The sequence below is a fragment of the Carassius auratus genome, unplaced genomic scaffold (assembly GCF_003368295.1).
Source record: "Carassius auratus strain Wakin unplaced genomic scaffold, ASM336829v1 scaf_tig00037175, whole genome shotgun sequence".
NCBI classification, from domain to species: domain Eukaryota; kingdom Metazoa; phylum Chordata; class Actinopteri; order Cypriniformes; family Cyprinidae; genus Carassius; species Carassius auratus.
The window spans coordinates 1-15,409 of NW_020526359.1; the positions used below are offsets into that span (position 1 = coordinate 1).

General features: G+C 36.9%; 1 protein-coding gene across 2 annotated transcripts; it reads right to left on the bottom strand.

Annotated features, from left to right (window-relative positions):
• Nucleotides 1-1,155: 1,155 nt before the first annotated feature.
• LOC113082916 (uncharacterized) lies at nucleotides 1,156-12,768 on the bottom strand. Of its 2 annotated transcripts, none has more exons than XM_026254335.1 (12): nucleotides 12,037-12,353; nucleotides 11,532-11,696; nucleotides 11,120-11,312; nucleotides 9,911-9,985; nucleotides 9,719-9,793; nucleotides 7,924-7,992; nucleotides 7,781-7,834; nucleotides 7,615-7,686; nucleotides 7,057-7,162; nucleotides 6,712-6,782; nucleotides 4,193-4,291; nucleotides 1,156-1,210 (listed from the first exon to the last, which is right to left on the bottom strand). In XM_026254335.1, exons 2-11 carry the CDS (start codon nucleotides 11,564-11,566, stop codon nucleotides 4,277-4,279), a joined length of 765 nt encoding a protein of 254 aa, XP_026110120.1. In that variant the 5' UTR covers nucleotides 11,567-11,696; nucleotides 12,037-12,353; the 3' UTR covers nucleotides 1,156-1,210; nucleotides 4,193-4,276. The 2 variants fall into 2 exon arrangements, with proteins under 2 accessions (XP_026110120.1, XP_026110119.1); XM_026254334.1 differs by lacking the exons at nucleotides 1,156-1,210; nucleotides 4,193-4,291 and adding exons at nucleotides 5,600-6,624; nucleotides 12,697-12,768 and having other exon boundaries at nucleotides 12,037-12,166.
• Nucleotides 12,769-15,409: the final 2,641 nt, after the last annotated feature.

The following is a 15,409-nucleotide window of genomic DNA, read 5'->3' on the forward strand; positions in this document are numbered from 1 at the left end:
TTTTAGAAGTACTTTAATAATGACTTAAATTTGTGAAAAAAAATAAACATGTTGTCAAATTCGCCAATTAATTAAACGGGTAATCTTAAAAAAAAAAAAAAAAAGGAATGCCACACAAAACAAACATCAAATAATTAAGTGTAATTCAAAAAAAAAAAAAAAAAAAAAACTATAAATCAAATCAAAAGGCAATCCTCATGTTGTAAAGTACCTCACTAAACACACAGTGTACATGAGATTAACTCTCTGAGCACACAATACATGCTGCAGATGTGTAGAGAAAGATTTATCTGTAAAGAAATGGTTTACTTCCAGAATTGAAAACTGTCATCATATATTCACCCTCCACTTGATCCAGACCTGCATCAGTTTCTTTTCTTCTGTTGAACACAAAACAAGATCTGTTAGTTTATGAACAGTTGATGGGCATCATTAACTTCTATAGTACGAAGAAAAAAAAATACTATGGAAGTCAATGATGCCCCATCAACTGTTCAGATACTAACAGATCTTCTTTTGTGTTCAAACAGAAGAAAGAAACTGATGCAGGTCTGGATCAAGTGGAGGGTGAGTACATGATGACAGTTTTCATTCTGGAAGTGAAATACTCTTTAAGGGACAGGTCATCCAAAAATCAATGAGAAATTGACACAATTTTGTAATTTTTGACAAACTAACAGTCAACCCTCGATTTCTACAAGGAGATATTCGTATGAACTGCTGCCATAACAGTATTGCAACTATGGGAAATAAAACACAACCAAAGTGCTAATGTCAACTGAATGGCATCAAGAACACACAAAATGTACTGTAACATCACTTGCTTTGGGTTTTCCTTTTTAAGCTAATTCCTCGATTTCTTACAAAATCCCTTATGTTCTGTGCACTGCGTCTCATCAAAACAGGATCCTCAGCAGTTTTACACTGCTGGCATTCAGTCAGTGTGGCCAGTTTTCCTTTAGCTATGTGGCCCTTAAAATGTTTGATTAAAGCTGTAAACTTCAGCATTTGACCAGGACACTTTCTGCCCTCTCCGTGGGTTTTCAGTTTCTGGCCTCACTCTCAACTCTCTGTACAGAAGAATAACATACTTTAGTGAGTTCCAACTCTATAAAAGCTCATGTGCTTACATTGATGGTGCCATTGCAATCTAAACCTCTGGTACCTTCAGGAAGTTCAGTGGTGCTCTCAATGGGCATCTTCTGAACACCTGCAGACAATCAGTCATTAAAAAAAAAATAATATATATATATTATATATATATATATATAGTATATATATATATATATATATATATATATATATTATATATAATATATATATATTATATATATATATATACACACACACACTAAAGGAATTGGGCCTTTTAAAACATTTATTTTTGAAACAAGCCATTTATCAGTTTTTTGCCTAAAGACTAAGTATCAACATATAGGTATAGCCATGATCTTAATACAAAACTGATGCATCCTTTAATTTAGTAATATCTGTTATAAATGCTGGACTAATATAATACAAGGTAACCACTTTTATAATAGGGAACACTTACTATTAACTACAACTTTCCCTCAAATTCCTAATTTTCTGCTTAATTAAAGTAAATAAGATAGTTGTTACATTAAGGTATTGGGTAGGATTAGGGATGTAGAATAAGGTCATGTAAAATAAGTTATTAATAAGTGCTTACTACTACTACCACCACCACTACTACTACGCACACTAATAAGAAACTACAGCGGTGTGAAAAAAGTGTTGGTTCCTTATTTTTTTGCATGTTTATCACACTTTAATGTTTCGGATCATCGAACAAATGTAAATATTAGTCAAAGAAAACCAATGAACACAACATGCAGTTTTAAATTAAGGTTTTTATTATTAAGGATAACAAAAACCAAAACTACATTGCCCTGTGTGAAAATGTTTGCCCCTACACCTAATAATCGGTTTGGCTACCCTTAGCAGCAACAACTGCAATCAAGTGTTTGTGATAACTTCCAATTAAATGTAAAGTCTGTTACAGCGCTGTGGATGAATTTTGGTCCACTCATCTAAGCAGAATTGTAATTCAGCCACATTGGAGGGTTTTCAAGCATGGAAAACTTTTAAGGTCACGCCACAGCATCTCAATAGGATTCAGGTCAGGACTTTGACCAGGCCACTCCAAAGTCTTCATTTTTGTTTTTCTTCAGCCATTCAGAGGTGGACTTGCTGGTGTGTTTTGGATCATTATCCTGCTGCAGAACCCAAGTTTGCTTGAGCTTGAGGTCACAACAGATGGCCAGATATTCTCCTTCAGGATTTTTTGGTAAACAGCAGATTTCTCCATTTATCACAGAAAGTTTTCCAGGTCCAGAAGCAGACCATCACACTACCACCACCATATTTTACTGTTGGCATGATGTTCTTTTCTGAAATGCGGTGTTACTTTTACACCAGATATTACGAGACACACAACTTCCAAAAAGTTCAACTTTTGTCTCGTCAGTCCACAGAGTATTTCCCCAAAGTCTTGGGGATCATCAATATTTTTTCTGGCAAAACTGAGACGAGACTTTAGTCTTCATTTTTCCCCAGTCTCTTTCTTATGGTGGAGTCATGAACACTGACCTTAACTGAGGCAAATGAGGCCTGCAGTTCTATGGATGTTGTTGTGGGGTCTTTTGTGACCTCATGGTTGAGTCATTGCTGTGCTCTTTGGGTAATTTTTGGTCGGCCAGCCACTCCTGGGAAGTTTCTCCAATGTTCCACAAATTTAGCACAGTGGCTAGATGAACAAATAACCAGACGCCACCGGATTCAAATATTCCATCAACTTTATTAGTAATGACTTTATAAATTTCTCTACTAATAAAATAGATAACATTGGAAATACAATAGCGAATGTAGATTCCACAGCTTCTAACACTTCAGTTTCATCCATCGCACCAAAAAATAAACTGCAGTGCTTTACAAATATAGGACAGGAAGAACTAAATAAACTTATCACTGCATCTAAACCAACAACATGTTTATTAGATCCTGTACCCACTAAATTACTGAAAGAGCTGTTACCTGTAGCCGAAGAACCGCTTCTCAATATCATTAACTCGTCGTTATTAAGCCTCTTATTAAGAAACCAAAACTAGATCCTAGTGAACTGGCAAATTATAGGCCTATTTCAAATTTTCCATTTATGTCTAAAATTTTTGAAAATGTTGTGTCTGCTCTGTTCTTTCTGCAAAACAAAAAGGATCTGTATGAAGAATTTCAGTCAGGTTTCAGGCCCCACCATAGCACAGAAACTGCACTTGTTAAAATTACAATATTTGTGGTAACTAGGATTTACACAAGCTCCAGTCTGGATCCAGAACACCTGAGAAGAGATGATGCTGATCCCTCAGAGGAACTCAGATGATGCTAATACTGAAACAACATACATAACTAGCAAATATTGCTACTTACTATGCAATCACATTATAATTGCTGTTAAGAGTGTTCATTGTCTGGTTGATTATGTCTGATTCCTGTCATATGCACATAAACTGACAGTCACCACTTATAAGCTACTACTAAATAGTGTAGAAACTTAATTTTATGTAAAGTTGCTTTGCAATGATTTGTATCGTAAAAACACACTAATCAAATAAACTTTTTTTAGTTTGTGAAAAATGGCTCTCACTGTGGTTCATTGGAGTCTCAAAACTTTATAACCTTTTCCAGATTGATAGACCTCAATTACTTTCTTTATCATTTGTGTCTGCATATTTTTGAATGTTGACATGATGTCTAGTTTTTTGAGGATCTTTTGGTCTACTTCACTTTTTATCAGGCAGGTCCTATTTAAGAGATTTCTTAACTGTGAAGAGGTGTGGCAGTAATCAGGTCTGAGTGTGGCTAGAGAAACTGAACTCAGGTGTGATAAACCAGTTTCAAAGGTGGGGGGGGGCACTTCTGAACAAAGGGTCATGTAGTTTTGGATTTTGTTTTCCCTTAATAATAAAACCTTCATTTAAAAACTGCATGTGTTTACTTTTAAATTTGTTTGATAATCTGAAACATTAGTGTGACAAACATGCAAAAAAATAAGAAATCAGGAAGGGGGCCAACACTTTCAAACCACTGTAGTTTAGAGACCCTAAAATAAAGTGTTACCCAATATAATTTTTGACTTTGATGATTTAAAAATAAAAAACACTTAGCTGACACATACCAGCATTACTGGAGTTTCCCGCAGCTCCAGCAAGAGCCTCATCATCAGATTCACTTTCTTCAGGATCACTGTCATCAGAATCCGTCATGTTGATCTCATCTTCAATGAAAAATAAAACTCAGAACATGAAAGACATCTGCATTCAGAAGTGAAATAACACAATCACACACCATTTATAAACCATTCCTAATGACACTACAACGAACACAAGACATATTTCAGAGATGAGTTTTCTTAAACCTCCCTGTGAGTTTAAAAGACCCGCTGTGCTAAACATGCTAGGATGGACGTACCTTCAATCTCAATGTCATCAAGTGATTTGCCTTGAAGATTAGGAAGGCAGCCCTTTTCCATGGCTAACAGTAGCTTTGATATTTTAGCAAGCTGAGTAGTGGCTTCTGGCAGTCTGTAATAGTCACGGTGGACACGGATGTCATGCCCTAAGAAATCAGCAACCTGATCTAACTCGTTGTTTTTCAGGTTTAGGATTTGAGAGAGCGTAGCCACGTGCTTGCGAAGATGAGTGGATCTGAGAAATTCTGGATTTTGAGCTCCACATTCCCTTGCATATACCCTCAGAGAGTCCTGGCCTCTGTAGTAACTCTGGCAGTTTGGCCGAGCAAACAAGAAAGTATTAGTGTCTAGCACTCCACATGTACCTCTCCTGCTGACCAGCAGCATCAGGGCATTGACCATATCAGGAGAGAGAAGAACCGCAACCTTTCTTCCCCTCTTCCCCCTGATCTCAACTCGACTGAAATGGCTGCAGAGTTTCTGCTCAAACTTGCTCAGGCCCATCGCTACATCTTCATGGAGAGAAGTGCCGTCCCTTTCATTGAAGGCCTTCAGTGGCATTTTAGAGACCTCTCCTGCACGTCTGCGGTTGAAAACAATGATTCTGGTGAGAGTTGCTTTGGCCAGTTCTGCATAGTTTTGAGGAGATGCCGTCTCTTGTAGTTTATGAAAAGCAGTATGTGCAGTCTTCTCAAGGAGCTGATGAAGAGACTGGACATCCTGGGTGAAGGGAAGTGTTGATGGCTTGTTAAATTTGGCCTCATTCAGTGTCACCAAAGCAGTGTGTGAGATCATCTCAGACCACTTTGAGGAGTAGAGCTTTTTGAAGGTCTCTGTTGATGAGATCAATTCCTTGTCTTCAGACATCAGTGCTCGGCACTGAATGATTTTGCAAATCTTATTCAACGAATGCCCCAGTTTCAGGGCAAGGCTTGGGCTTTGGTAGCAGTGGCTCTCATCATCATAGCCAGACACCATTTGAACCGCTCGAATAAGTCTATGAAAATTGGCAGGTTTCAGAGCTTCTTCAAGACTGTACACAGAAAACTGTCTACGCAAAGTCAGCAACAATCTTCCAACTTCACGGAGTTTTTTGTCGAATATACTCAAATTTGGTAGGGTCGTGACCATGTTTGTTAAAAAACGACTGTGCAAGCTGAAGAATACTCAGAAATAACAGAAATGTCATCCTGCTTCATCACACCTAAGAGTTTCCAAACTCCTTGTGATATGTGCTGACTGAATGAAGACTCTGCCATAGATGCCAGGCCCAAGACTCTCCTCCTCCCTTGCTCTTCACTGTCAGCTGCTGGTTTTGAGGGACATCTTTTTAAATGACGCCACAGATCTCTCCGTACAAACAACCCTTTGCAGTACATGCAATGCACAAACTGCTTTGAATCACACTTTCTTTTTGGTGCTCGTTTTATTTTAAGAGCCCCCTCTCCACACTGTAAAACATCAGTGTTATGCTGAAAGTTGCCCTTGTTCCTGAGCTTTTGCAGCATTGCTTTACGTTCTTTTGAGTGAACTGGGAGTGACAGAGCCTGAACAACTTCAACTTCAGCCATATGAGTTTTCAAATGGCGCGCTAACTTGGACTGAGGTTTCCCACAGATGTAACAATAATTCTTCCTATTTGCTGAACAGGAGATTTTTGGTGACTGCACACAATGATCACCTCCAGCCACGCTGCGTTCCCTCTCTTCTCTCAATGTTACGGTGCTTTTTGAATTCAAAAGCTTACTATTGTGTGATTGAGGTGATGACATAAGCACATCTGTTGACCTGCATACAACTGAGCCTTGCTTCCTGGGAAAGTCTGATTCACTGTCTGTCTCAAAATCAGTAAACTGCTCCTCATGACACATTAAATCAGACTCCTCATACACACTTGCTGCTTCCATGACCTTCAGGACTCCTTTTCCTTTGCCCTTAGACACATTCAGGGCAGTTACATCTGATCTCAGATGTTCACTAAACTTAGATGACGCAGCTTCCTGTATATCTAAGAGTTTAGCTTGATCGTAACGTGCTGGTCTTGTGGTCAACTCATCTGAACTGTCTGACTGATGGTCTGACTCTGACTGAGGTATGTAATCCTCATCTGACAGCTCATCTTCCTCTGAACTTACTTCCTATTGTTAAAATATTTATGATTAATTTACAGCACCGATAACTCATAAAAATATGGAACAAATGTATCGAATCAAATATTTTCTTACACACGATGACCGTCTTCCATTCCATTCATGAAGCTTCAGATAGCAGGACTTGTGCCAAAAACTGGAGCACACTATAAAAGAAATGTCACATGTCAGGACACGTTCAACCGCTAACACGAGATTCTATGCCTAAACGTAGAATAAGGTGAAAACAATATAACACTCCTATTATTATTAATGGTATTACATATCTGTGCATTAGCAATGGTCTGATATCTCCTTCTTTCCTACTGCCAAACTCAACAGTTATACCATTTTGAGCTGACTTCATAACGTAGATTAGTGATACTAAAATGATAAAAATAGAAATGTCATGATGTATATAGTACAAGTCACCATACTAACATTTACATCTCAGGCCAATCCACTTGAGTGCTGCTACAGGTCCCACACATTCAGCACATTTATCCATGCTTGATATTGCTGAAGTGACCACAACATGTCTGCAGACCTGTGAAGAAAAAACATCAGTGAGTGTTAAATTAAAGCAACAAAGAAAGATTCTAAAACATACATGTGATACTACATTACGAGCTGCATTGTCTTTCAATAATAATATATGTATTTTTAATGACAGGGAAGTTGTGGTCATTTAGTTAATAAGATCACTTACAATCATTAAAAAACATTTGCGTTACAGACCTTAAAAGGTACTGGTCAATATATTACTACAAATCTACATTTAGAGCGGTCCTGGAGGGCCGGCCCTCTGCAGGACACTGGCCCTCCAGGACCGAGTCTGGACACCCCTGATTCAGACATCGACTAATATTACTAAAAGTGATAACAGGTCATTATATTACATGCATTTAGTAACAGCAAAGTGTACAGTTCATGCAGACATGGACTTCAGAGCAATCACTGTTGCACTGAAATAACAGTTCATCCGAAACACGTGAATACCTCCTTAACTCCTTCAACTGGGGCACAAAAGCTCTGCTCCTCATTTAACACATGCTCTTTGACAGGTGACATCTGAAAACAATGAAAAAAGCAAGACTTATGTAGAGATGATTTCTTGCAACATCAATTTAACATTTCATAAAATATGCAATGCACATTTTATTACCTTCTCAAAACAGTCCTGATCATCCAATAGTAACTGGTCCTTCTTCAGAGTCACCTGAAATTAAGGAAACCGAAATAAAAAATAAATAAACATTCTACTGCAGACAAAGGATTCAGGGATTGTACAAATTGATAATGAATTACCTTTTCCAGTCCTTCAGAGGCTGCACAGATACCGGAGTCCAACACTGACTGATCACTGACAACTTTCAGCTGAAAACATGAAATCAAAAAATTAAATTAAAATAAAATAATTGTTATAAATGAGTTACCAAAGCAAAAATAAATAAATACAGTTGTGTTCAAAATTATTCAACCCCCTAGAGACTGCAGTACTTTACAAATACAAGCTTTTCTGAAGATCCAGGATATAATAAAACTTGCATCTATAACAGTTCACTGGCATATTAAAAGGGATATTGTCAATATATAATGTAATATATTTGAGTTATAAGATTTTTTATTAATACTGCTATGTCATAATTATTCAACCCCTATTCAACATTGCTGTTTTTAAATCACTTATTTGCATGGTGGGGAATAAAACAGTCTCAAAACACAATTAAGCCTTTAGAAACTCTATTAAAAACAGAATTAGCTTGAGCCGTTACACATACAGTTTGGCCCATGCATGTATTGAAGTTGAGTAGCAAAAATGTCAACAGAGATCTCACAAAAGCTAAAGAGAAGAAATATTGTATTACTTTAGAAAGGCTAAGGCTATATAAAGATTTCCAAGACATTGAAAGTTCCTAGAGACACAGCTCTCAGCATTATTCCTTAGCTTAAAGTGTGTTGTACCAGAAAACCTTTGAGGGTGTTGAAGAAAAAGCACAATATCATAAATTTTTTAATCAAAGTAACTGAGAAAAACCTGCAATGTACAGCCAAAGATTTGCAAGATGACCCGATGAAAGGAGGAAAACCATTTCAAAGCAGTGTGTAAGAAGATCACTAGACAAGTATGGCCTTCATGTTGAGACATCTTGTAGAATACCACTCTTGATCAAGAAGAACAAAAGGACAACTTGAACTTGATAAAATTCATTTGTGTAGACTTGTGGAGCTCTGGAGGAATGTTTTATGGAGTGATGTGACCAAACTGGACCTTTTGGACCCATGGATCAGCGGTATGTCTGCTGCAAAACAGGCCAAGCTCATAAGCAGAAGAACACCATCTCCATCCTCAAACTTGGAGGTGGATCAGTCCTGTTATGGGGTTTCTTTACTGTAGAAGGAAGTGGAAATCATGACTGTATGAAGGACATCATGGATTCTTTAAAGTGTCAGGTCATTTTGACAAGAATTGTGATGCCTTTGGTGCAAAGACTGAAGCTGATGATCAATGGACTTTCCTGCAGGCCAGTCATACCAAAGTACACATCCACATCTACTTCTGCTTGGTTCAGAGATCAGTCATAGAATGTACTTGAGTGATCTGATCAGTCTCCAGGCTTAATTCTCATTTCAAATATCTGGTTGAATTTGAAGAAAGCAGTGGCAATGTGAAAACCAAAGATTATCAGTGATCTGGAAGCTTTTTCTGGTGTGGAATGGGCAAAAACTGTAGTAGAGAGGTGACAGAAGCTTCTAAACACTTATATAAGAATAAAAGATTCTGCACAAAGGGGGTTGAATACTTTTGAACATGAATGTTTAGAGCCAGTTTGAATTTTATCATGATTCATCATTGTTCCATTCTCAGAATCACTCAAAAGTGTATTAACAAACTTTCTCTAATACTTTACTGATGCCTTCGTTAAATTGATTTCATAAAATGTTATCCTCCACAGCAAATTGTCTTGCAAGTTAAGGGGGTTGAATAATTTTGAACACAACTGTAAATAAATTAGGTATGATGCCACAAAAAAAATAATAAAATAATAAATTAAAATGATAAAATAACAATAAAATAAAATCACTCAATCAATTGCAGTACCTTCTCTACGTCTGTGTCTTCTGACTGGGACAGTGTGTTGACTTCAAGAGTGGACGGTTCAACCACACTAAGAGTCTAGAAAAGAACATCAAATTAGTCATCTGTGACATTGATTGAAACAATAAATGTGTGGATGAAATTCTGATTTAAAACAGATATAAAATTAAAAATGATTAAAAAAAAAAAAAGTACCTTCTCTACGTCTGTGTCTTCTGACTGGGACAGAGTGTTGACTTCAAGAGTGGACGGTTCAACCACACTAAGAGTCTAGAAAAGAACATCAAATTAGTCATCTGTGAAAATAAATGAGCGCATAAAATACTGATTTAAAACAAATTTTATAATCTTGCTTATATTTTATCAATGTAATTTAAAAGTAAGATTACAATATTTCAATTTTCAAGTGTTACCCAAGTTAATGTTCATGATTTTGTATGTATTACCTTACATGCATGTCAGGTGGTGTGTGTGTGTTTACACCTGTGTTACGAGGACCCTGTTTTATGAGGACCGTCATAAGAACATAGTCTTGACATAGTCTTGATGTCACATTGTGTGTGTGTGTTTACACCCGTGTTACGAAGACCCTGTTTTATGAGGACCATCATAAGAACATGGTCTTGATGTTTGACTGAAGAATCTCAGTGTGTCGTTTGTTTGACAAAAGCCTGGTATTTGAAGACCCTAGTTATCACCATGACATTGGGCTGCGTGGATGTGAAATATTAGGCTAAATATGGATCATTCACATCCCATTGTGGCCATATGATATAGAAAATGTCTAATTGTTATCTTTAGATTAAGTATATTGTAATAGAAGTTGGTAAAAAGTCAGTTTTATTTAATCAAAACTTATTTTCAAATGATAACTGAGTAGAATCAGTGTCTAAAGAACCTAAAGAACTCTGAACAAGGCACAGCAGCTATAAAGGTATCCAAGAAGTTCTTGAAAAAATTGTGTTTGTCCTTAAAATAATGGAACAGATTACATGGTCTCTTAGAAAAAAGTCTTGACTTGACTGGGACTCTTCAGTAAAGTCAAGACCAAGTTCTTATGATGGTCCTCATAGAACAGGGTCCTCGTAACACAGGTGTAAACACACACACACACACACAAGACCATGTTCTTATGATGGTCCTCATAAAACAGGGTCTTCGTAACACAGGTGTAAACACACACACACACAATGTGACATCAAGACCATGTTAAGACTATGTTCTTATGATGGTCCTCATGAAACAGGTGTAAACATACACACATCCTGACATACTGGAATGTACATGCATGTAATGTAAAAAATAAAAAGTTACTAACATTAACTTAGGTAACAACTGATGTTTAATACCTTTACTTTACTATAATCCAATAAGTCTGAATGGACAGTATAGAGGTGTCAGTACCGTGCATCTCCATGGCCACTCAGAATCACCATAATCATATGTGATCTCTTCACCAGGACAGATGCTCCTTGTGGCAAATAAACATAAGTGAGGTTTTCCATCCACACGAATCGTCTTCATCCTGCTGTTTGGGTTAATATGGTCATCGTTTACAAGCCGCCCAAGAGAACCGTCATCTCGGGCTGCATCGACACTAAACAAGAGACAGACAATATCAGCACTGAAACCTTAGGACCAGCAGATGTCATATTCTGTGATCACCAATCATTTAACACTCATCACCAAGCTTTGAAAACACATGACTGATAATTATAGCAAAATATGACCTCTAATCATTGACATTTCCACTGACACATTTTGAATCATGTAAATTAATTATCAGTAAACATGTAGATCAAACACGTGTACATACCAGAGGAGTTTTCCATTGTAGCGAAACTCAAACATGAAAACTTTTTAAGTGCATGGTGATATATTCTTTGCCTCCGCTCACATTCTTCTTTGCTGATGAGGTCTCCTCTGTATTCCAGCAGGAAATCTCCTTTCTCAAAGTCAGTACAGCTGAACACACCCCTCCCTAAACAACAACAGAGAGGTGAAACCATCACGAGAACCACACATCATCAACCAGAGACAGTTTTAGTACACGAGACACTTTAAAACAACAGAGAGGTGAAACCATCACGAGAACCACACGTCATCAACCTGAGACAGATTTAGTACACGAGTCACTTTAAATGCATAGAAAGAAAATTCTGTCATCATTTACAAACCATCAAATGGTTAGTAATGTCTTATTTTGCCCAACAAAAGATATACAGGACTGAGACAACCTAATGGTGACTATATGATGACAAAATCTTCACTTTTGGGTGAACTATACCTTTAACTTGGCTCATTCAATTAATTTACCTCACCTTTAAGATGACTGATGAACCTGCCCTCGAGTCCATTCTTGTCTTTCTGTTCAAGTGAAAACTGTATGGCCTCCTCCACGGGCTTCAGCTTTCTCCTTCGCCTCACACCTTCAGCCATCCTCTGTGTCTGCTTTAATAACAATAAGAACTGTTGGACAGAATATATGTGGAATATGATGTATTCTGAGCATATGCTGAATATACTATTTTGACTGGTTATCTTTGTAAAAGTGCTTTGACACAATATGTATTCTACAAAGCACACTACAAATAAAGGTGACTTTAACTATTATATACAGTACGTATTGGGAAGTGAAAAGAGCACATCTCTGAGTTTATTAATTAAACCAAGCTGAACAGTAATAATAGTAAACAGAACTGCCCCTCCCCTTCAGACTGTAGCAATGACAAAAGTTTATTATGATGGCTAGACTGTTCTATTACTTTTACAGTTATACTGTGAACGAAAAGAATGTAAACTGACAAGCACTGCTGATTCTCGTCTGATGTTACTCTTTATAGACGAGACTTACAGTAATCACGCTAGCGCCATTAGCATCACGCGCTAGCTGCTTTCTAAAGAGCACTGAAGACACTCACGAACAAGCCAAACTGAGCCACAAGCTCTCAGAGAAACGGTTTAACAGCAGTATTACTAACCTTTCATATAATAGTTGTTTTCAACAGCTTCACACCACAGATGTCTTCGCTTCAGGTGCACAGTTTGCGTCCGGTCCAAACAGGAAGTTACAAACTGTCACACTTGCCTTGCTGATTAGAGCACGTGTACACGGGATTTATAATTATAATAATTATAATAATTATATATTTAAATAACCATCTATGAAACGTTACATTAATAGCGTTACATTAATTTACAGATATTAAACTGAGTAATTACAGCTTTGATGTCACATTCATACTTTATATGATGATATTTAAGGAACATGTTTAATTGCACGATCATTATGCATTTATATAATCAAATACAATCGATAAATTATTACAAAAAATGTTTAAATAATTACCAAATTGCATTAACTTACTTGTACGGCGCTATTAGCGGCAGAATGTAGCCCCGCCCACCGCCGCCATTTTGTTTTCCCGCCTTCCGATGCCGATCTAGCCAATCAGCGGCCTCCAAACTTACACAAGTGTAAAATATGCAAATTTTCGATGACGCGGATGCAGTACCGGGGCCGGGCTGCAGGGGCGCACTCCCGAGCTCAGAGGATACACAGTGTATAGTAAAATTTCAGATTTTTGTGGTATATTAGGACATGGCGCGAAACTTTGAGAGGGAGTTTCTGGGACATAGAGAAAGGCATCTACACTGTCGGAATTATAAGGACATGGGCCCTGTCCTCATAAACCCAAATGTCCCTGTAATGCTGGTGCGTATTCAGGTCAAAAGTCCTTGTAAACCACAAAAACCAACACACACACACACACACACACACACCCGGAGCAGTGTTCATCATTTATGCTGCGGCGCCCAGGGAGCAGTTGGGGGTTCAGTGCCTTGCTCAAGGACACCTCAGCTGACCTGAGACTCAAACACACAACCCTAGGGTTGGGAGTCAAACTCTAATCTCTAACCATTAGGCTACGACTCCCCAGAAGTCGTCTGTATTGTGATGCAGTAGTTTCATGGTCACCCTATAGATTTTACAGGCTAGTTTACTTTTAATATGGACCAAAGAAAGACTACTGGCTTGTTCAAGCGTAAAAAAAATACCTGCAAGACAATTTTGACCATAATCCATGCACCAGAACATAACTACAGGGTTCATGCCTGCTTTTAAAAATATGAATTCGCTAATTTTTTTTAAAAAAAATTTGTACCAGCACTCGGCCAAATTTTCCGCTTTGCAGGTAACGTTACTGATAAATGCCTCAGTAATTTTATAATTCCTCACGAACACCCGTCTACTCCAAGTGACAAAACGAAATATTTAAAAAGTTATTGCAGGCTTCTTCTTCATTTCATCCTCTCACTGTGTCATACACCGCGGGTGTGGTAAATATTTACCGCCGTGTGTGTGTGTGTGTGTGTGTGTGCCCACCATATACCTTACCTACGGCGAGAGAAATGGAAGTTTAACACATTATAAAGAAATACGTCATCGTATCTACTTCAGCGTTGCAAAATGAGGATAAGGTCTAAACAAATAGAAGATATTTTTGGTAGTGTTCACTCAAGAGTAAATTATTTGGGAGTGTGTGTCTCGTACTGGTTTTCAACCAGATTTATGCTGTTTATCAATTTTAGTTTTTGTTACATTGAAACTGGTGAAACATTACGTTATTATCATTATTTATTTGTGTAAGTATTCAGTGTCATTACACTGTGTAACTCTTGGATTAATAATTTGAATTTGGTAACTCTTTCTATGAAGCCTGTACTTATAATACATTATAAGGATAATCTTAAGGCATTATAAAAAACGATGTTGTATCATCTCATGAATATTCATAAGAACAGTTTTAATATATAATATTTACGTATTTGTGGTTATAGCTTTTGAGTATGATTTATAACTAAATTAAACCATTTCATCCATTTTTACAATGGATCATTTCTCATAGTTATAATGTATCAAGTCTCATATCTTGCCATTTTTCTGATGCTACTTAAATAACCACCTATAAGTAATAGTAGTAGTAGTAGTAGTAATAATAATAATAATAATAATAATATTTTATATCAAACAGCCATAAGATCAGATCAGATGAATGTGTAATATGACACATTTGCTTTGAACTATTTTTATTGTAATATCAGTTTGATTATTTTGATGGTACCCCTTAGACAGCTGTTGAGTAACACTGTAACTATATCAACTATGTCATTAGAGTATTAGTATGTCTGCTACTGTAAATGTGTGCTAGCACTTTATTTTGATGATTAACCAACAGATAAACTGACTAAAGTGTCTTTGCAAGTATGTCATCTTATTTTACCAAACTAGATTCGACCATTCTTGAGCATACTGATAATCTAATGAGGGTTAGTTGACATGTAGTGGCAAAGTTGCTTACAGTCGAGTGATTAAGGGGACCATCAAAATAAAATAAAAAAATTCAGTAGGAGTATTAAGCTCACATCAATTAATTAGCATTAGCTCCACAGAAACACTCAAATAACACTCAACATCTAACCACTCTCAAGCTGTAGAAAGATACTGTGCAGATCTTAAACAATGTACAGTCCATTATACTGGAAATGAAGTCGTTGTAAATAATCATACCTTTTAACGTATTACCAGAAATACATAAGTATTATGATAATAATTTTTGTTATGATTATTCAAGAGTTGAGTTTTTTTTATTTTTTTTTATTATACATTTATTATAATGCCTTAAGAATACC